Here is a 22,758-nt window from a genome sequence, read left to right as displayed (position 1 = left end):
AAATACTTATTTTTGAAGATAAACCTTAAGGTGAAGAAAAAGAATATCAAATGACCTCTTGAGAGAAATGATATTCATCATATTTGTATGTCTATATATCCAAACTAAATTGCATTCTACATGTCAGAAGTTGGGAGGGACAAAAAATAAGCTCTTAGGGTAGCATCCACTTAATAGCAACAAAAAAGTAGCATTAATTGAGTATTTAACATGACTTTAGTCATGTAATATTTACCTTAAGTACAAAAAATCTTCTTTGAATATGTACTACAGAAAGTGAGCTATGTTTTACATATATTTTTCTCATTTATTACCATTTTACTGATGAGAAAGCAAAGGCATAAAGTTGAGGTCATACTCAGCTTGGCTTAGCACCCAGACAGTCTGGCCTTGGCGTCTGTGCTCTGAACCACTCTATCACCCTACCCAGGATGTAGTGTCAGCATCTGTATTGTTTGTGATTCTCTACGAAATATGCCAAGTCATTAAGCCTCAAAATGGTTTTCTAAAAAAGATTTAAAATGAAGCCACTCCTTTTCAACATAGTACATATACTTAGCAACAAAAATCTTTGAGCAGCTGCATTCAATTAAAAAATTATTAACCCTGAGGAAAAATCCACAAAAAAACATATCCATATGTTATTCTTACCATTTCTTATGTTACTTTTGTAGTGAAGAGTATCCATGAATGAAATCTACCATTGGGCGATAAAACCACTTATTTCCACAATAGCTTATTATTTTCCATTTTCCTCTTTTGGGGCTAAAACAGTCAATGTAAGAGGGTACATTCTCTACATGAACCACACTTTGGTTACCATAGTAACTCTAAAGAAGACAAGAAACAAAAAGATGATATAGTTCATTCATATTCATACATTTGCTATGAAAATAAGCTTTAACGGTACATAGAATTAAAGAGAGTAGTACATACGAGTGGTGGTAAATGTACACTTTTTGAATTATTTCTCTAACTGAGAAATATCTTATTTCTCAGATATTATCCGTGGAACTAATATCTGTAGCATAGATGTCATCTGTGGTTGCAAAGTTTGAGGAACTTTGTTGATACATAAAAATAATTGTGTGAATTGAGTAAATCCATAATCAACCCACAAGAAGGTATGCTTTTTTTTTCTTATTTGGTTCCAATCAAGATTGACTGTACTTTATGGTAGCTAAGGTCATGACCATGAAGATGTTTATAATGTAAGCTTTAAAGGTTGCTTTATAAATTCATAATAGTGTCTTTTAGTCTGTAACTCACATTTCAATATCACTTTGATAGGTCTGACTTGTTTTCATCTTGACATTTGTATTTCTTTGCATGGAATCCTATATTTTCCTAGTTAAGAATAATTCAAACTTATGTTAAGTATCAAAATTCTCCCATGGGGGGCTGGACCTGTTGCCAAGTGGTTAAGTTCGCGTGCTCCACTTCGATGGCCCAGCATTTTGCCAGTTCAGATCCTGGGCGCGGACCTAGCACTGCTCATCAAGACATGCTGAGGTGGCATCCCACATAGCAAAACAAGAAGGACCTACAAGTCGAACATACAACCATGTACTGGGGGGCTTTGGGGAGAAGAAAAAAAAAGGAAGCAACAGATGTTAGCTCAGGGCCAATCTTTAAGAAAACAAAAAAATTCTACCATGGAAGAAAAAGTTGAAGGGAGACATTTCCAGGTGGCCACAAAGGAATTTCCCCATGGATAATCTGACCTCCAGGGAGAATTCATTTCCATATCAATCACCAATCCTGCTCAGTCTGACCCCAATCATACAGAGACAATGAATATTTAAATTAAATTTTTAAAAATTTTAACCTGGGCAATGTTTGGTTGGCCTGTTAATTTTATTATAGACAGATTTTATAGCACATGCTCAAAGAGAATATCTGAGTCAGTCAGCAGAAAAATTAACATTTCAACACCCTTTCTATTCCAGAATAAATAGACAGCAGTAGAAGTGACCGAAAAGTCTTCCCATTCATTCTCAGTCTCGGAAGACCAAGAAGACTTCCCATTAACCTGGGGGACATGGCACCTGTACATATTTTCATTCCCTCCTAATAGGCCACCGAAGTGACAGTAAGGCATTAAATGACAGTAAATGACATAACTCACAAGGGTCAAAAATATAGAGTTAGACGCGGAGAACAGATAGCAATGAATTTTGGAACATGGAGAGCAAATGGAGGAGCTGTAAGCAACTTGACAATGTAAAGGAAGCTGAAGATTAGTTGTCTACAGAAGAGTATAGTAACAACAACAGAGAAAGCCAATTTATACTTGCAGAACTCTGGGAAGGTTTGGGACCTAGAGATGCCAGAAAGGAGTAAGGCTTGTGGCTTGAAATGGGGAATAACTAAAAGTCTATAAATGGAATTAATTAGCCCCTCAGATCCCTTCCTCTCTCCCTTCCTCAGTCTCTGCAGGAAAACAGACAGTAAAATTCAACTCCTCAAGAGAATGTTTTTGAAGAGAGCTTACAAAGTAGAAAACAATAATGAGGTGTCCTATTTGAAAGAGAGGAGCTAAGTGAAATGTTAAGGACTAAATGTTAAGCCACTTCTGCCAAGACCTCTGCCCTCATCCTTTTATCAGGAGCCCAGTGTAGGCAGTAGAGGAAGGGTTCATTTCAAAAGATGCTATGATGGTTAACTTCATGTGTCAACTTGACTGGACTACAGAATGCCCAGATATTTGGCTAAACATTATTTATGAGTGTATCTGTGAGGGTGCTTCCAGATGAGATTAGCATATAAATCAGCAGACTGGGTACAGCACATTGCTCTCCCCAGTCCGGTCGGGCATCATTCAATCTGTTGAGGGCCTGAATAGAACAAAAAGTCAGAGGAAGGAAGAATTCACACTCTGCCTGACAACTTGAGCTGAGACATTGTTCTTCTCCTGCACTCAGACTGGTATTTACACTATTGGCTTCCCTAGTTCTCAGGCCTTTGGACTTAGACTGGAACAACACCACTGGCTTTCCTGGGCCTCCAAACAGTAGATAGCGGGACTTCTCAGCCTCCATAATTGCATGACCCAATTCCTGATAATCAATTACTCTCTGTCTTTCTGTCTCCATGTCTCCCTGTCTGTCTGTCTGTCTTTATCTATCTGTCTGTCTCTATGTATTAAGCTAGCTAGCTAGCTAGCTAGCTATGGGTTCTGCTGGTTCTGTTTCTCTGGAGATCCCTGATTAATCCAGACATGACTAAATCTACCTTCCCTTCTTACATGGCTGTCCAACTACAAACTACATTTCCCACCTTCCCTTGTTGCTAGGAGTGACCATGTGACTGACCACATTCTTACCAATGGAATGTGACCAGAAGTGATGGATCATGGCCAATTTAAAACATATATCTGCAAATTCTTTGCCACTCTCCCCATCAAAAGGTGAAATCTAAGCTCCCTCCTTAGGGACTCTCTTGTAACCAACAGAATGTGGCAGAAATAATCACGCACAGATCCTAGGCTAGGTTAGAAAAAGCCATGCAACTCCTGCTGTTTCTCTTCTGAAACTTGCTCTGAGAGCCTTCAGTTACCACATAAGAATTCTGGTAACCCTGAAGCCTCCATATGGAGAGACCATGTGGACAGACTGCAAAGAGAGAGAGAAAGAGAGACCTGAAGAGTCCCAGCTATTCCAACCTTAGCTGTTTGACTCTTTCCAGTCCAGGTGCCAGATATGGAAGTGAAGAAGGCATCCAAATGACCCAGCCCTTTCCACCATCCCAGTGCAATGGCATAAGAGACCCAAAGTGAGAACATCTAGCTTGGCCCAGTCACCCTCAGATGCGTGAAGCAAATTGATGACTGTTATTGTTTGAAGTCAATTTCAGAGTGGGCTGTTACACAGCAATAGTGAATTGGAACATGTATGGAACTTCTATGTCACTTGTTTGAAATCCTTTGTTTTAGGCTTCAGCTCTGTGTCCTTTCCATCAACTGGAACATGGAAATGCCTGAAATCCAGTTTGGATGGGCAGGGAAGGAAAATGACCTTCCATAAGATGGAAGAAAACTGCATGGGTGAATGAACACATTGAGCAGAACCATTGATTAATCTGGACCACTAACTATGAGATCTTCACACAAGAGAGATAGGAACTGCTGTTGTTTTTAAGCCACTGTACTTGGGAACATCTTTGCTATAGCAGCTTAGATTTCACCTTAAATAATACCCTTAATAAGCCCCAGAGAAAAGACCTTTAGGCACTGATAGACATATATTTTTGAGGAGTTCATCCTCCAGTACAAAAGCCAGCTCACCACTCAGAAAGCCTGACAGTGAAGCCCAGCAGCTGAGTCAGGCACACAGAAGGCCCAATTGGTTTTCAGTGGTTCACTCTCAATAATGAGAAGCAGCAAAGAGAGCCAATAATCAATAGACATTAGAAGAATGTTCCCACATCAAAGGCCATGAGCAAACAAATAAATGAACAAAAGAGAAAAAGAGATTTAGAGGAAGCATCCATGCGGTAAAGAAGAGAAGGAAAAAAGTTAAATTATTATTAACATCATCTAAATGAAAAGACACTACAGCTACAAAAGGAGATGCAATTTTTTAAAAAATCGTAGAACAAATAAGAGAGGTTAGAAATTTAAAATGTTATAGTTGAAATAAAAAATATTCAAAGGAAGAGTTGAGAGATAAAATAGAATAAAAATTTTAGTAATTAGAATAAAACTACAAACAAAAGGCAACATAGGGGAAATATCTAAAAATTGAAGATCAGTTAGAGAGGTGAAACATCTGTCTAAGGATTTTTGGAGGGATAAGAGACAACAGCGGGGGAAATAATATAAAAAATAAATCTCAGAACTCTAGGGCATAAGCATATTCATTGAAATATCCTCCTAATGTCCAGCAAAAATAAAGGGGAGAAAGGACTGCCCTCAAAGTATATAATCATGAAATATCAGAACTTCATGAATAGAAAGAAGAAAACAAACAGGTAAAATACAAACAGATGAGCTCAGAATGACAAAAACTTCCTTGTAACAACACTGGAGGCTGGAATACAGTGGAGCAAAACCTTCAAACTTTTGAAGGAAAAGTGCTTTTTAACCTTGAACTCCACACCCAAGCTATCAGTCAAGTATATAGCGAGCACAGAGACCCTTTCAGACATGAAAAATTACTTCCAATGTGCCCTATTTTAGCAGTTTTAGAAAATAAAGCAATAAAGGCAAGGAAGAGAAGCAGAACAGGGGACAAGGGGTTCAAGATGAGAAAATGAAGGGATGTGCCAAAGATGAGAATTGTGCAGCAGTCAAGATTCAACTGAGAGGATAAAGGGCTGTAGAAACGTCTCCCAAAGAAAAACATGTTACAGTTTTTGGATGTTTCAAACAGTGCTTGGATGTTTCAAAAAATCAATAATGGGCATGTGAGACATCAAGTGGAGCTGGGGAGGAAAGCCACAGTAGAATCAAAGAAGGTGAGGAAAAAGAAACAATGAGGCAATTTTTATTTCCACGTAAAACAAAAAGCTGAAAAGAAAGGATGCAGAAGCACAGTACACTGCCTGGCTCTGCAGAGAACAATATCTATGCAGAAATAATAACATAAGCACTACTCATTGATTTCAATATTTTGCTGTCACAATTTTGAAGGGAGGTAGTAAGGTGGGAAAGGGATAGGAAAATGAGAGATAAATCCTCACCTCACATAACAGAAAATCAATAGGAAATATCCAATACTCATAAATCAAGAAATACTAATAAGGAGCATGTTACTTAGGAATACTAGGTGAACATCAGAATAAACAGCAAGAAGAGTTGAAACTGCTGATTCTGTGGAAATGAACCGGGAGACAACATGCAACTGTAACATCTCATCATAAAAACTGCAGTAAAAGTTATATTTCTAACTATGTGTACCTATTACTTTTTATAAAACATATATTCAACATCTTTTCCAGAGATGATCAGAAATGGTACTAGAGGGGCCGGCTCGGTGGTGCAGCGGTTAAGTTCACACATTCTGCTTTGGCAGCCTGGAGTCCTCCAGTTCAGATCCCGGGTGTGGACATGGCACCACTTGGCAAGCCATGCTGTGGTAGGTGTCCCACATATATAGTAGAGGAAGATGGACATGGATGTTAACTCAGGGCCAGTATTCCTCAGCAAAAAAGAGGAGGATTGGCAGGAGTTAGCTCAGGGCTAATCTTCCTCGGGAAAACAAAAAAAAAGCAGAAATGGTACTAGAACCAAGTAACATGAAAATATGGATCATTTATTTCCACATTTACTGATTTATAAGTTGACTTTTGCTTTCATTCATTTATATTCTTTCCTTAATATATATATCAAGTTCCAGAATAACGGGGATCATACTTTCTATTTCTTCCGTCTCCTCACTTCTCAATGCTCCTAAATACACACACACACATACACATGCACACATGCTGGCACACACACCCCCCAAAAGACAGTGCCCCTAATCCTACAAGTACTTAATGTGCTGGGGATATTTATGCAACACTTATTTATATTCTAGGTACTTGAAATATATCAGCAAACAAAATCAGCAAAATTCCTGTCCTTGGGGAGCCTACATTATAGTACTATTTAGAGAAAAAAAAGAAGCAAAGTAATTTATTTATATTATTTAGGTAATGTAGACTTTTTCTGACTTGTTGGAAGCATTATAAAATTAGTATTTGTGGTCTCTAAGGAAAAGTAATCAGAATTTTTAGCAGTGAATCCCATGCCATGTATGTCTATACTTTTTGATATCACAGAAACACCACCACTGAGAGTTTATTATACACACGCCTCTAAGATGAATTAATATCCATAGAAGTAATTAAAATTATTTCAATGTAGTCAAATTCCCAGAAGAAATATTTCATGGACTTCTAGCACATATTCAAAAGATTAGCTCTCTCCTAAGAACATTTTATTTTTCTCTAAGATTCCTAAATTTTTAAAAAATATATTTTTCCTTAGAGTATTTCAACACTGAAAACATTATTATTTAAACTATAATTAAATATTAACCTATGTAAGATCCTTTTTTATTATACTATGTTATTGTCATAATCGCTTTTTTTTTCCTTCCAAAAAGACTAATTCCAACTTATCTACTTTGTCCTCAGAACATAGGTCATTATTCTTACCTTTTTAATCATTGGGAAGGAGGTACTGAAATTAAAACTTTCCAAGAATCTGCCATATAGAAAGAAAGTTTTAGACCTAAAAAGTCAGTAAAATTACTTATGACCATTTATTAATAAAGTATATATAGCTGTCAAACTGATCTCCTCCTTTCTGTGTGTCTGAGGAAGAAAAGTAAGGAAAAATGGTATAGCACAAAAACAAGAATAAATATTTCAAACATCAATTTTTATATAATAATGATAAAAATAGTAACTAACATTTATTGAGGAGCCACTATACACTAGGTATTTCCATATATTGTTTTACTTAATTTTCAGACAGTCTTGTGAAGTGTTTACTATCCTCATTTTTGGATGGGATAAATGGGGCTCAGAGACATTAAATCACTCACTCCTCTTTAGATACTTAGGATTTGAACGTGGGTCTGCCTGTGTAGAAAGCTTTAGCTTGTTCTAGCATACTTGAGTGATCTCTTAGGATGACAAGACTATTAAAAGAAGCTCTCACAGAGAGATAAATAAAGACTTTTTTTCTTTAAGACCTTGTTATTCACAACAAAATTTGTTTTTCCGTCTTTTTATAAACTCACTTGCAAAATGCAATATTTGGAGTGATGAAAATGTTCTGGAACCAGATAGCGGTGATGTTGCTACTACACTGTGAATATACTAAATGTCACTGAATTGTATACTTTAAAGTGGTTAAAATGGTAAAGTTTATGTTACGTATCTTTTACCACAATAAGTTTTTTAAATGTCATTTAGCCCAAAGGAAGTACATTAGAAACTTACCCTATACATATGCAGGATCACAAATTTCAAGGCCACTTCTTCATTTCTAAGGCTGCACACTTAAATTCTACCTCATTGCTAATGACTTGCAAATTTACATCTCTAGTAGAGATCTTTCTCCTGAATTTAGACCCAAATATGTGACTGCCTGGTCAACCTCTCCACATGAATTTCCAGAAAGCCAAAATTTTAAAATGTCCAATCCCAGGTTCCTAATATTCGCTCCACACCAGCTCCTTTCCAGTCAGCACATACTAAATGAAGGCAACTCCACTCTCATAATTGCTCAGGGCAAAGCCTCAGTATCACCCTTTCCCTCCCTGCCCCCTGCCACCCACCCCCCATCAGTAAATCATGACAGCTTTACCTTAAATCAGGGTTTCTCAATCTGGGCACAATTTGGGACATTTGGGGCCTGATAAGTCTTTGTTGTAGGGGGCTGTCTGGTGCATCTGAGGATGCTTAGCAGCATCCCTGGCTTCTATTCATAAATGTCAGTAGCACACCCCAGTTGTGACAACCAGAAATATCGCCAGACATTACCAAATGTCTCCTGCAGAGGGAAATCATCCCTAGTTGAAAACTATGGGCTTAAATATATCCAAAATTCAACCCCTTCTCACCACCTTCACTGCCATGACCTTGGTTCAAGCTATTATCATCACACTCTTTATTTCTGCAGTAGTCTCCTAACTGGTCTGCTCCCACCATTCTCAACTGACCACTCACAATGATCCTACTAAAATCTTATTAAAAAGAAAGTCAGATCATGTCATTACTCTCCAAAACTCCCCAATGTCTTTCTATCTCACCCAGAGAAAGCCAAAATTGTTTTTCAACCTGTGAGGACATACCCTTACCTCTCTGACTCGATCTGCAATCACTGTCCTTGATGTTTCATTCTGTTCCAGCAGGCTGGCCTCCTCTCTGGTCCTCAAACATGCCACACACACTCCTGCTTCAGGGCCTTTTGTCCTTGTTTCCTCCATCTGGAATATTCTTCACTTCAATATCCCCATGCCTGGCTCTCCCACTTCTTTCAGGTCTTTACTCAAATGCCCTTCCTCAGTGAGGCATCCTCTAGCCCACCTACTTAAAGTTTCAGTCTCTCATCTTTCACTGTATATCCCTTTTCTTTGTTTTATCCTTCCTCCTGAGCACTTACCATCATCTGACATACTCTGTATTTAACTTCTTGATCATGTTTATTACCCTGTTCATGAGGACTGTGGATTTGTCTCTTTTAATCTTAACTTATCTCACATGCTTATAACAATGTCTGAAAGATAGCAAGGACTAGACAAGTCTTAGTGGAATGAATGAACTTCTTAGAACCAAAAAGTGAGGAATATTTTTAAGAGACCACTGGCTACTGTGGCTAGAGAGCATGATCTGTTCATCTCTACAAACCATGCAGACATGAATAGTTACATATCTACTTAAAACAACTAGCAACATCACTCCTTATCTGATACTCTTGCTGACATGATCCTTCTTTCTTGGCATGAATGACAGATTGCCTGACAGTAAATATAGATCAGAGGATCTCATCACAACGATGACAGGCATTCAACAGCCTTGTCAGATCAGTGACCCCACAGTCTACAGTTCACCAGACTCTCACTCAGTACACAAATCCCTAGCAACATAATATATCATTCACTTAGTATTCATCAAGCCATTGTTTTTCCAAAGCCAGCACTCACTCGTAAATGCCTCTAATTTGGATGAGGTTGACTAATATCTAACCTATGGACTCAGGGGAAAAACAAGAGACACCAGCAAAGTGTTGACACTTAAGTGGTTGACACTAAAATCTAAAGCCAGAGAATGGTTTCTAGGTTTCTAAAAAAAAGGTATATTTATCTGGGTCTCCATGGAAATCCATTCAAATTCCAGATTACACTGGACCTGAGGTATTGGATCTGATAACATACTTCAAAAATACAGCTAATTTCAACTGCAATACAGTTTCTTAAAAAATCCAAATTAAATATAATAAATTCATACATAAGCAGGTAACAGATTCTAAGATGTTGAGGTTGTCTTTGAAAGTGATGACCCAGAATTGCTCTAGAGCATAGGACTCCTCAAATTGGCTTATTGCTTACCTTTAAAATAATGTTGCGTTCATGTCAGCATTATTTACAGTAGCAAAAAACTAAAAACCACTGAAATGCCAAGCAACAGGAGAAGAAACATAGAGCGAAAAGGCACTGGTTAAATAAATTATTGAATAAAAATAAAAAACAAATACTATACAACCATTAAAAGATGAAATTGATCCATGTGCACTAATATGTCATGTTCATCAAGACATTGCTATACGATAAAAGCATGATTCTGACTGTACGAAGCAAAGTGTGTGTATATATGAACATATATGTATGTATGAATTAGTCATTTTCAGATCCACATTCTCCACTTTCCTCCCTGCCTAGCAGGCCACTCTGTACGGATACATCAATGAGCTCCCTTGCCTTGTGGCTTCTGGTTGGATTCAGCCAAGGGGAGCCCTGGCAGGGATGTGGGAGCAAGGGCTGTTCAGTCTCCTGGCCCCCTTCCTACTTTTCACTGCAGGTTGGTTATATCCCTCTAAAGGCCACAGCATCTGTCAGGCATCCTCTCCATAAAGTTTTCTCTCCAGATTCCAGAACCCACTTCCTTTTGTTTCCCCTGCAGACCCATAAGTCATAAAGATTGATACTAGCTCAGGACAATCCATAATTCCTTGTAGCTGTTCTTAAACCCTGCTCACACTTTCCCACTTTCATAAATAGTTTTTCTATTAAACTCTTCTCAATTACCTCCCTTGTGTGTACCATTTATTCTTTGGCAGAACTCTAATTATTAACAGCAATACTTTGTGTGTGTGTGTGTGTTTTGTGTGATTTATATATATAAATACGCATAGAGATGCATTTATATGCATAAGGAAATTTCTGAAGGATACATAAGAGATTGGAGAACAGAATACATCGGCTGGACTTTTTCTTTTAATTTTGTAACTTTTAAATTTTTTCTACTTCTAAAGTGTCTAGTCATATGCAAGCAATAAATTTTATAATTTAGAAGTGAGACCAAAGAGGAAAAATATCTAACATTACCCTTTTCTAGGGCATATTAAGAAGGAAAAGAAGAAATGAAAACCAGGGAAAAAGAGAGTGATGACGCAGACATTCATTTTGAACAATGCAATGTGTCTGATAAGAAGGATTTTCACTCTGAAACTTCAGTTTGACAGTTATCAAGGTGTTCATCCACTGTGGAGTGGGTCTGTGCCATCTTGTTCCAATGACCTACATTTAGAAAAGCGGACATTTTTAAAATTTGCTTCAAAATAGACCCATTTTCTTAACACATCTCATTTGTGTTTCAGATTTGCTACTTTCCATTTTAATTGCACTTTTTGACAACTCGACAGGCGTACAGTCATATAAATGTGCTTACTGAGATTTGAGAAAATGTTTAGTCTTTTGTGATTGAAACAAAATAGCCCCATTCACAGAAATGCAATAATAAATTTTAGAACTATTTTCAGAGCTTCCTAAAACTACTGTGAGGTAAAAAATGCAAATCACTAATATGGTATTAGAGCTCCAATTGAATTAATTTATTGGGGCTTTAATGCAATTAAATTTTCTCCAGACTGTATCTCTAATGGCACTGGGTTTTTTACTTAATACACTTTAAAGCATAATTCACTTTCATTTTTTCAAAGTCATTTAAATATTACAAATATCACTTTTATACATATTTCCATGCTGACACAATACTTTTGCAGTCTATTTTTAATTTACAGATGATAAGACTAAATGAAAACTCTTTGAGAACCATAGCTCTTCCACAACATCACATTTTCTCATTCCAAGATACTAAGTGTTTAATTTTTCTGTATTTTCAAGAATGGACTCTTGAAACAGTAATAAATATTTTAAATGATCTGATAGTGAAACTTTAAGAAAATTAAAATCTAGAGCAAAGAAAAATATCAGTGATACAAAGAGCCAAGATATTTGGGGCTCATAATCTCAGTTAATAAAGTATTAGCCTCTAAAATTAAATTTAACATATCTTTTCCACAGCCAAATTAATGAAATATTTAGAGAAGAACATAAGCTATATACAAGCCTCAAAATCTCAATTCAACTTACTCATATACTTATTTACAAGGTTGCTAAGGATCTTAAAACTCATTAAGGCGACTTTATAGTCAGAACTAATGAGCCAAGTTGTTAGGATAATTTTTCATGCTCCCAAAATTAGATATACAAGATCTATGCTAAAAAGCATTCAATAATAAATAGCTAACCAGTTCATGCCCCAAAAGAAAGAGACTTCAGAACTGGTCCAAAGCATTTTTAACTGGATATCAGCTAAATTCAGATGTCGGTTTTGCTACAAATGTGCTGTACAGTGGTGATACATTTGATGAAGGAGAAGCAGATGTAACTATGGAAATCATAACTTTAATTGACAACAACATGAAAATCCAGAAGGATAACAAGCATCACGAATGGAGATGACAATCATGCAGGAATAAAAATCAAATGTGAGTTATAGTATAAAGAAGAAGAGTCTATTTTTTCTCTCTGGATATTCCCACTACTCCACAAAGAAGAAGAACAGGGATGGAAAGAATATTCTTCTCATTAATGAAAATGAGACAAAGGAACAGTCACGACATTCCTACCTGGTTTCCAGATGAACTGATTATCCTTTTTGCCTTCCAAATGAGCTGCATGGGACAGCAAGAGAGAAAGCAGTAGAAATAGCTTCCTCATGCTCCTCCATACCCAGTGAGTGACAGCCAGATTACCCTTTGGAAACATTCTTCAGATTTTCAATCTCTTGACTTGCCTATTCCTAAAAGAAAAAAGAAAATCAGATAAGTTTCTTCTTTACAGAAATTATAAAAACTCTCTTTGACTGCTAGAACCTTTCTCATGATGGCATTACAAATTTTCTATTACCATAAAGGAAATACATGCAATATTAACATTTTAACATCAGCAGTTAATTAGCCATGTTTTCAATCCTTACCCATTGAAGGTATTATCAATTCTAGGGACTCCACAAACTCCCAGTCAATTGACTTTTGTTTTCAAGAACAGGGTTGGCAGATACTTGGTATAGTCCCTCCTTCTTCTCAGCCAAACTCCTCGAGGAGCTCATGATTTGTGAGAAAGATATGCCTACACAGCAAAGCCCAAAATAAGGCAAGGAATACTCTAAGGGTAGTATTAAAAAAGTGAGATGGAAAGATTGAGGAAGAGGCAATTAGTTCTTCTGTGGTGAGAAAAAAGAGAGGGAAATCTCACACAAAGTAATAACTGAGAAGAACCTTAGGGAAACAAGGGCTTGAAGGAGCCAGGAAGGGCATTTCAGGCTGAGAGAATGAGATGCTGATGCATTTGTGTTTGTGAACTGGTGAGTGGACCCATGGCTGCTATGAAGGACACAAAGGGAAGGGAGGAAGGGATGGAGATGAAATTTAGAACATAGGTTGGGGAGCAAATTATAAAGAGCCTTGAATGTCATGTGAGGGACCTGGGCTTCATTCTGTAAATAATAACAATAGGAATCAAAGGAGGGCAAATGACTTTTAAATGACACCAGTGTGCATAAGAATTACTGGTGGATGATACCAGAGAAATTGAGATCAGTTAGGAAACTGGTGAAATAGTCCAGGCAAGTATTGATGAATGAATCAATGATCAGGGGAGATTTGAAAGGTAATGCAGAGGATGTATATAAAGGATTTGGTTAACAATTGGATGGGATGCATGAGAGAGAAGATAAAAAAGACAAGACTGCAAACAGATGACTGAACCCACGGGATCCCTTTACCAAAGAGAAGAAATGAGAAGAGGGGCAGGTTTGAAAAGGAAGACAAAGGGGCATGGTCTCCTGAACTTAGTGGTTAAGTTCATGCCCTGTGTTTCAGTGGCCCCAGGTTCATGGGTTTGGATCCCAGGTGCGGACCTAGCACTGCTCATCAAGCCATGCTGTGGTGGTGTCACACATAAAATAGAGGAAGATTGACACAGATGTTAGCTCAGGACTAATCTTCCCCACAAAAAAAAGAAAGAAAGCAGAAGAAAAGGAAAACAAAAAGAATTTCCTTTAAAGACTATTAAGTCTGATGTGCCTACAAGATATCCAGGGAGCCTTTTCCAAAAGATAACAAGAAAATCCATCTGGAGTAAAGGAGAGCTGAGATAACTTGCCACAATACACATATTAGGAAAATCTATTGAGACAAAGGTAGGGGGGATAAAAGGATTAAAAAGTAAAAGGATATCAAGGGAAGAAGCTATTGCCCCTAAATATTTACCCACAAAATTGCTAGAAGTGGAGAGCAAATCTGACGGTGAGCTTCCTAGCGACCAAAGAAAAGTGGCAACTACTATAGCCCTCATGTACGAAGGGGAAAGTTATATAATCTTTTTTTTTTCTTATTGTTTTAAGGGAAGCCATTGCCCTGCTCCCAAGCACTGATGGAATTTACCCCAAGAGTCCTCATAAATACGGACAACGTGCTGAGCAATGTGCTGAACACATCACTTCATCAAATAAAACCGCCATTGGCAAGCTGTGTATACAGTGGAGACTCGGGGCCCTCCTAGAACACTCCAAGGGTACAGTAGCAAAGTACAAATCAGTAAAAAATGATTCTACAAGAAGTCAGGCAACAGAGTTCAAGTATGCTGCTCTCTGATGGCCTGTCTGGATCCAGGGACGAAGAGAATAAGTGGATAAGCAAACAAAAGCTTTTCTTCAAATTTCTGTATTGCACACCAATATTGAGAAGCGTAAAAGTGGAATGTTCCAGCTGAACTAAAATAGGGCTCTCTTGCTTGACTGTTTGTCTTCTTTTTCCTGGGATCTTTGAGGTATTACTGGACACAGCACAAAAACCTCTGGCCTAGAGAACTGAACTGGCCACATTTTCTTGTAGCAAACATCTCCGAATATGATTTACCAGGACTGTGCTTTTACTAAAGGTTGGGCAACATGGCTATTAAATTAGTTTATTGTAAGGCCATCACTGGCTCATATGGTATTTCTGTGTGAATCAGAAGGAGGTAGCCCCTCCTCAAATAAAAGTATTTTTAAGTTAGTATATTATCACATAATCCAAATTGTTCTGGCTGTGGGACATTTTTCAGACCCAAATCCACATTCTTTAGGAAGCAACACAACAGCAAATGGTTTAGAAATTGTATCAGGATATTTTAAAGTCTTCCTAAGTCTTTTGTCTTGATGCATAGTCGCTCCACTTCTGCTGAAAGGTAGACTGAAGCCAGGCCATTATTTTCCTCAGAAACCAACACAGAAATTTCTCGAGGCACACACGCACACACACACACACACAAATGGGTGGTTAATTCTTCATAACGTAGATTTGATACAAAGACTTTAGTCTGGACATTTTTCAGAAGACACCATTGCTAATGATTCCATTGAGACAGCTGAAAAGAATCTAAATATTACCCCCATAAAATATAAATGTAACTTTCTAGTGAATCCTACAAAGCAAATTAGTTGAAAAACATATCCCTGGGAAAGCCTTGAAGTGGCCTTCGGTATAATGATGGCTTTAAGTCATTGCAATGTAAGAGAATTTTTTATAAAAACAATGATTTATGTTTTAGGGTAGTTGATCTTAAGCTATTATCATTATTATTATTAATAATAACGTTATTAACTAGTAGGACTAGCTCTCTGCTGAGGCCACCTCTTCTACGAAAGCAAATCACCAGGGTATATTTGACTTTGTCCATTCTCATTAGTGGAAGACATACATCCAGGATATCTAAAAACATATTCAAGTCATTAAAATGCAACCTAAAGAGAAGGAGGACCAAAAGCATATTAGCTACACTGTAAATGGCTACAGCTGGGAACCAAAAAGAGAGTTAAAAGAATTAGGAGTCCCAGTGAGACCACATGTGAGCTGGAACGATTGGCCAAGAATTCATATATAAATATTTTCAATTCTGCATCAATTTTTGGATTTTAATTGCAAAAAAATAATAATAATACCCATTAAAATTACCTAAACACAGGCTGCTCTGAGCTCTGTCTCCTCTTAGGCTCCCTCACCAGGCCAGAGTCCCGTACTGAGTCTGCAAGGGACCCAACGTCTTTAAGGCTCTTTTTGTGTTCACCTAAGCCACCATTCAGTAGAAGATCCTGGGGAAGAATGGCTTGGGGAACCTACTGGATGCTTACAGTCACCACCTCTCCCAGCTATCACTAACACAGAGAGTGTCAGTGGAAACCTAAGACTGATCTTGCCAAAAAAATCTGAAATACAGATCTTAGAGAATGAACAAAAGCATCTCAATTTAGAAAGCCACAGTAATCTTATTCCTGAAACCCCTCCCACATTTTTAGTACCTGCATTACCCATAACTCTTACCTCATTACTTCCCTTTTCCCAAGAATCTTGAGGACAGAGGATGGGAAACTAGATTTGATGAAGCTTCCACCATTTGCCATGCTGCGTGTGTCACATACATACGTAAAATGAGAATCTCTGCTGAGGGATGGAAAGTGCAGGATGGAATGTGAACATAGGGCTGTCTCACTCCACTACACTACGTTGCATCTCTTTCCTCCAAATGCCTGAAACTCACTAGATTATCCCTTGGAAGACACTGGGAGTCACTCTTGTGTCCATTACTTGAGAAGCCACACAAGAGTTCACTATAAACAAAATTCAAGGAAACAAGAAACAATTAGAGAGTCCACTCCTCTGTTTGTATAACACAAATGGAAAAATGTTGCAACTATGACAAAATATACATACATATTATGCAGGAAACATGTGCTACCCACAACAGCATGAATAATTTATATCATAAAGGTTGCTGAGATTCCAAATCAACTTATTTACTATATACCTTAGGATTCAAAATGTATTTACCAGGCTAGCTCTCAACTGATGAATACTAAGAGAAATAAAAAACACGGTTTCTCCTGTTAGCCTCAGTTTTCTCATCATTTAAAGGCCATTCAAACTATGAAAAATGTGCCTTACACTTCATATGCATTGAATTTTCCTTAAATGTATTCTTATCGGTGAAGTCCTTGAATATTTAAAGGGCACAAAACCTAAAAAAGTAAAATAAAATAAAAACCGTTCCAATTTGCTTTCAGCCTGAAAGAACAACAATGAGTGGGAGAAAAGCAAACTTGGCCATGCACATCCCCATAGTGCCATCTCATGGCGACTGTGCAGGGACAACGGCTCAGTAAAGATGGCCAGGTAACAGGGGCTGGAGGAGAGGACGTCCACTGTCAGGACCTACTCAATTGCCGGGATGGCAACTCCAACCAGTTGCCTGTTGCAAGTGACTATTAACTAAACACTGCTGGGGAAACCATGGAAGCATTTGCTTTTTCTCAGCTATCTGCCTAATTTCGGATTGCAATATTGTGCATCCCATTTTATCTTTCAAAGTCTGTCAATATAAAATATTGACCTAAGTATTTCATTAACTTTCACCACAGCCCTATCAAGTATTTTCCCCCATTTTAGAGATGAGGAAACTGAGGCCTGGAGAGTTAAGTGACAAGCCCAAGGTCACAGACGTAGTAAGTTGTTTGCAAGCAATCTCAATGGGCTTCCTCTGGAACGAGACTAACACTGTAACCCAATATCAACACAAGCAAAGACTTTTCATATCCCTGAAAATGCAGATCCTTTACAGCTCCAGTAGGGTCTCTCAGCAGCTTGGGCAAGGCAATTTACATATCATCCACTTAACCCTCACATAATAGTCTGAGCAATTGTTCCTATTTTTCAGACGTAAAAGATGCTGATCACTCAGGATGTTAAATAATTATTCCAAGGTCACCTCAGCCAGAAAACATCAAACCGGATTACAAAACAGGCCTGTCACCTGTCACCAAAGCCCAATCTGTTCATTGCATCACACGTGGTGATCACGGCAGGTCACCCGGACTCAGAGGCTCAGGGTCCTCATCTACAAAATGGGGACAGTCACCCCATAACCCTTAGGGAGTAAGGAAGGGATGAAATAATGGATGGAGAGTATTACATGAGCACTGTCAGAGAGTGAGCACTCACTGAAGGGTTGCCATTGTTACTATTGTCATTATTCTCCCAAAACTCAGAGAAAACCATATTCCAGCAAAATTTAAGGAATGGTTTGACTGCAATTCTGTCCTACGGCAAAGGGAGGGGAGATGATTTTTCAACCTCCCAGTCTTGTGACTTTGTGGCATAGTTCTGAAGAGCTAGAAGCACTCTGTACCATTAAAGATTCACACTGACCCTGTGAAGGAGAAAACAGGTATTATCATCTCTATTTTATGAGAGAGTAACCTCTGGACTCACAATGGTATGATGTTTAGCAACTTCCTCAAGGCTTTTAACCTCCGGCCTCTTCCTCCATGCACCTAGCTCTGAGGAATCCTAAATTATGTCAAATATAAGCATGGGGTGCCTGCAAGCATACCATAAAAATAGTCCATCACATGGTTTTTGGCTTACTATATTAATAATTGCAATAGGTTTGAATCACAAAATGAAGTCACAGAAAACTTTGCCCAAAGTGCATACAAATATTTTACATGTCTCTGAGCAAAATCTTGCTACAGCATATAATAGAAAGAGGACTTGAAACAGGTTCACCGAAACCTTCAAAACTACAACTTGCTAGCTGTGGCAGACACTGCTATATTCTCTCTTTCTTCTAGAACTGTAACTTTTTAAGAATGTCCACCTGCCTGGTTAAAAAAGAAAAAAACATATTCCCAGACTTCCTTGCAATAAGGGTGGCCACATGACACAAATCTGGCCAATGATCTGAAGGCACAAGTATCAGGATGAGGGGGGACTTCCCTTTTCCAATAAAAATATAAAACCCCAAAGACGGAAGTGATAGTGTGGTCCTTTGCCATTGGCTCCTTTCTTATTATTCCTGCCTGGAACACAGATGCAATGCCTGGAGGTGCCAGAGGTATCTTGAGACCATGGGGATAAACACCACCCACTAAGAATGATGGAGTGGAGATGCAGAAAAAGCCTGAGACAGATGCCATCGTGGAATTGCAGCAACAGTCCTTGATGGTCAACTTCTGGATGTTCTGCTTTGTGAGAAAAATAAACCCCTTTGTTTTAAGCTACTTTTTTGTGTGTTTTGTTACATGAGCTGAAAGCAACTCTAACTCCTACAGTGTCGATGTCCCTAGATGCATACCTACATATACATACAGATATGAGTGTGCCTCTTTCTATTGACTTCTACAGATTGAAAGACAACTTCTCACATGGTTCAAGCAACACACTGAAACTCTCTGTAAACCAGAATATGGATGTGCCTATTTCTAAGCAGATGAGGTTGGGTTATTCCCCACATTGGCTTCTTCAGGTAACACATGCATTATTCAAAGAAAAGCAGCTATATCTGTTGTCATTTTTCCTAAGCGTCTTGCAGTGAAGAAAGGGGCACTTCTTGTATGATGAACTGTAAAGAAGAAAGGTAGTAATTAGTCTGGTAACCTGCCTCAGATTCCCCAACGAGGACAATCCATTCATATAGACACAGCCTAAAATAAGAACATATTTATGTAGCTTCCGTCTATGCAGTTGCCAAGCCCTCCCTGATTCTGAAGGTATTATGGACACATTCTTGTAATTTTAGAACCACTTTGTCATCACCTCATGGAAAATCATCTTATTACCTCAAGAGAATCATGTGCTCAATACCCCTTCACATTCCTGGGTTGTTGGTCAAATCTTCCACCACGCCCTTCTTCTTAATCACTTTTTTCACTTGGGACAGAGACACCATATCTCTTCATTTTCTAACTTCTCACTGGCTACTTCTTCTCAGTCACATTTTCTATGATTTCTTCTCATTTTGACCTATGGATTAATATATCTCCATCCCTGTCCTCAGATTCCTTTTCTTCTCTAGCTTTACTCACTCCTCCCCCAGTGAAATTGTCTAGTCCCCCAGCTTTAATTACCATGCTTCATGATTCTCATTTCTCCACATCCATTCCCATATCTCCAGCCCTGACTTCTTCCCTGAAATCATACATCCAACGGATCAGTGAATATCTCCACTTAGATGTCTGACAGGCAAGTCACACGTAACGTACATAACTGAGCTCAAGATTCCTCTATGCAGCTCAGTTCTCTCCTCAGCGTCCGCATCTCAGTAACAGCATCACACTGCCCCAGACCAGAAGCCCAGGAGTCATCCTGAAATCCTTTTCTCACATCTGAAAATCAATCCATCAGCAAACCTAGTTGGCAATATCTTCATAATCTATCCAGTATCGAGCCATGTCCCATCTCCTTTGTCACTAACTTCCTAGTGCAAGCTACCATCATTTCTCACCTAAGCTACTATAACAGCCTCCTAACTGGTTTTCCTGCTTTACTTCTTTGTTGTTTTCTATGCATTCTCCATACAAAATCCAGCACAATCTTAGGAAATAAAAATATGCTTTCCTCCTTAAAATCCTCCCATGGCTTTGCATCGCAGAATAAAATCTAAAGACCCTGTTGGTTGGACTTTTGCTTCCTCTCCTCACTACTCTCTCTTCATTCTGTGAGCCTAGACACTTTTTCAAGCCTCCTTCTTATTCAGGGATACACCTTTTCAAGGCCCTTCCCTCGCTGATCCTTAGGTATCCACGTGGCTTGCTTCCTCACTTCATTATTCTCAAAGCCCTTTCCAAGACCACCATCTGTTCAGCACAGTTGCAATCACTCTAACCCCGTCACTTGTTTCTTGTTTGTTTGTTTGTAACACTTGGAAAAGATCAATACCTGACAAGAGAGTGTACATCAGTTTGTTTATTTTCATCCTCTCTAGCATCATCCAAATACTTTACCCTGTTCACTAAGTGCCCAGCACCTGGAAAACAGTAGATGTTGAATAAAGATTTGCGAAATGAATGAATGGATTATTGAGTCTACATTTGTAATTTTTTTTTCTAGTTAAGTTTTCTTGATCTTGGACCATGATTTTTTTAACAGGAGAAAAGTATACAAATTTATTTAAATTTCATAACATGGGAGACTTCAGATGGAAATGAAGACTGGAAGAAACAGTTAAACCTGAGTATGTTTATGCTAAGTTTGATGAAGAGTGGGCAGTCATGTAGAAATATGACCGGTCAAGGAGTATGAGGTTAATGTAGTAAACTGGGAGAAACTTAGCAAGGCCTGTTTGTTCTGATTCTCGGAGTCCCTCTGTTTCATCTTTGGAGATAAGGATGCTCCTTTCCTCTGAGCATAGGGAGGGCATCTCTCACAAGAGGGTTTTTTTTTTTTTTGGAAGTATAATTGACATACAACATCCTATTAGCTCAAGCGTACATCATAGTGATTCGATATTTATATACATTACGAAATGATCACCATGATAAGTCTAGTCACCATCTGTCACCATAGAAAGTTATTACAACATGATTGACTATATTCCCTATGCAATACATTACATCCCCATGACTGATTACTTTTACAACTGGAAGTGCGTACTTCTTAGTCCCTTTCACCTACTTCTCCCACCCCCCAACTCCTCCCCCGATGGTAACCACCAGTTTGTCTCCTGTATCTATGAGTCTGTTTCTGTTTTGAATATTTGTTTAGTTTTTTAGATTTCACATACAAGTGAGATCATACAGTATTTGTCTTTCTCTGTCTGACTTATTTCACTAGGCAGAATGCCCTCAAATGGGCCACAAATGGCAAGATTACCTTCTTTTTTATGGCTGAATAATATTCTACTGTGTATATGTACATATACAACATTTTCTTTATCCCTTCATCTATCGATGGACACTTAGGTTTCTTCTATATCTTGGCTATTGTAATAATGCTACAGAGAGCATAACACCTCTTCAATAAACAGGGTAGCATACACTTCTTTGAATCATTTTCATTTTCTTCAGATAAATACCCAGAAGTGGAACTTCTGGATTGTATGGTAGTTCTACTTTCAATTTTGAGGATCCTCCATAGTGGCTGCCACTATGGACCATAATATTGATGAAGAGGCTTTAGCATAGAATAAGAAACAGATGGATAGAGAAGCTCATCTACTTGGAAAATTAAATATCTCAAAACATATTAAAAATCATTCTAAAATCCCCAGGTTTGGAACATACTAGTCCAAACACACAGGTAACGGGGTCTTATCCAACCCAGAGAACTATCTGCTGCAATTTAAGATAGGAATAAAAGTGTTCATTCTCATTTTAAAAAGAATCACATTTCTTTTCTATATTTTTTAGATGAACAAATTATCATTTACTTTTTTTAAAGCACAAAAAGGCTCCTAAACATAAAGTTTAGACCTCTAATGGGGAAGGAATAAAATTACGGAATCGAGGAAAACAAAATTTATCTAAAAGCAATAGTTTCTAAAATGTGTAATTTCCTGCTTTTCATCTTAGGACCTCCCTCGCATTATTATTCAACAAATACTATCACTACTGAACGCTGTTCTGCTTCAATAAAAGAGGCTGTCAGGACCCTAATTCTTGCAATTAGGAGGAAAAAGAAAATCACTGATTAAAATGCATATTTGTCATTTTTAATATTTACTATAATGTGTTTAGTTTACAGACAAATGGAAATTATTTAAATTAAGAACAGCAATAGGTTATCTCTTAAATAGCATTTAAGTTAGATTTTGCAGAGGACCATAGTAAACTTTACAATGTTATGAATTTCTTTTAGTTTGAGTTTCTGAATTCTCTGTGCTCAGTAAAGTTAATCCAGGAGTTGTAAAACCCTGAGAATCATTTGGGCTATGGTAAATAGCCAAA

The 22,758-nt window shown here is 37.9% G+C and overlaps 1 protein-coding gene across 5 annotated transcripts in view; it reads right to left on the bottom strand.

Annotated features, from left to right (window-relative positions):
- The window catches only part of THSD7B (thrombospondin type 1 domain containing 7B), a 799,570-nt gene that overhangs the window by 665,117 nt on the left and 111,695 nt on the right, over window positions 1-22,758 (bottom strand). For all 5 annotated transcript variants that reach the window (XM_044768990.2, XM_044768984.2, XM_070507604.1 and 2 more), the window contains exon 2: window positions 12,626-12,798. In XM_044768990.2, coding sequence (XP_044624925.1) covers window positions 12,626-12,764 — 139 coding nt within the window. In that variant the 5' untranslated portion in view covers window positions 12,765-12,798. The remainder of the gene's footprint in view (window positions 1-12,625; window positions 12,799-22,758) is intronic.

Source organism: Equus asinus, chromosome 4 (assembly GCF_041296235.1).
Source record: "Equus asinus isolate D_3611 breed Donkey chromosome 4, EquAss-T2T_v2, whole genome shotgun sequence".
In the NCBI taxonomy this organism is placed as follows: domain Eukaryota; kingdom Metazoa; phylum Chordata; class Mammalia; order Perissodactyla; family Equidae; genus Equus; species Equus asinus.
Note: the sequence above shows the minus strand (reverse complement) of the source record. Positions and strands in the feature narration are given on the sequence as shown.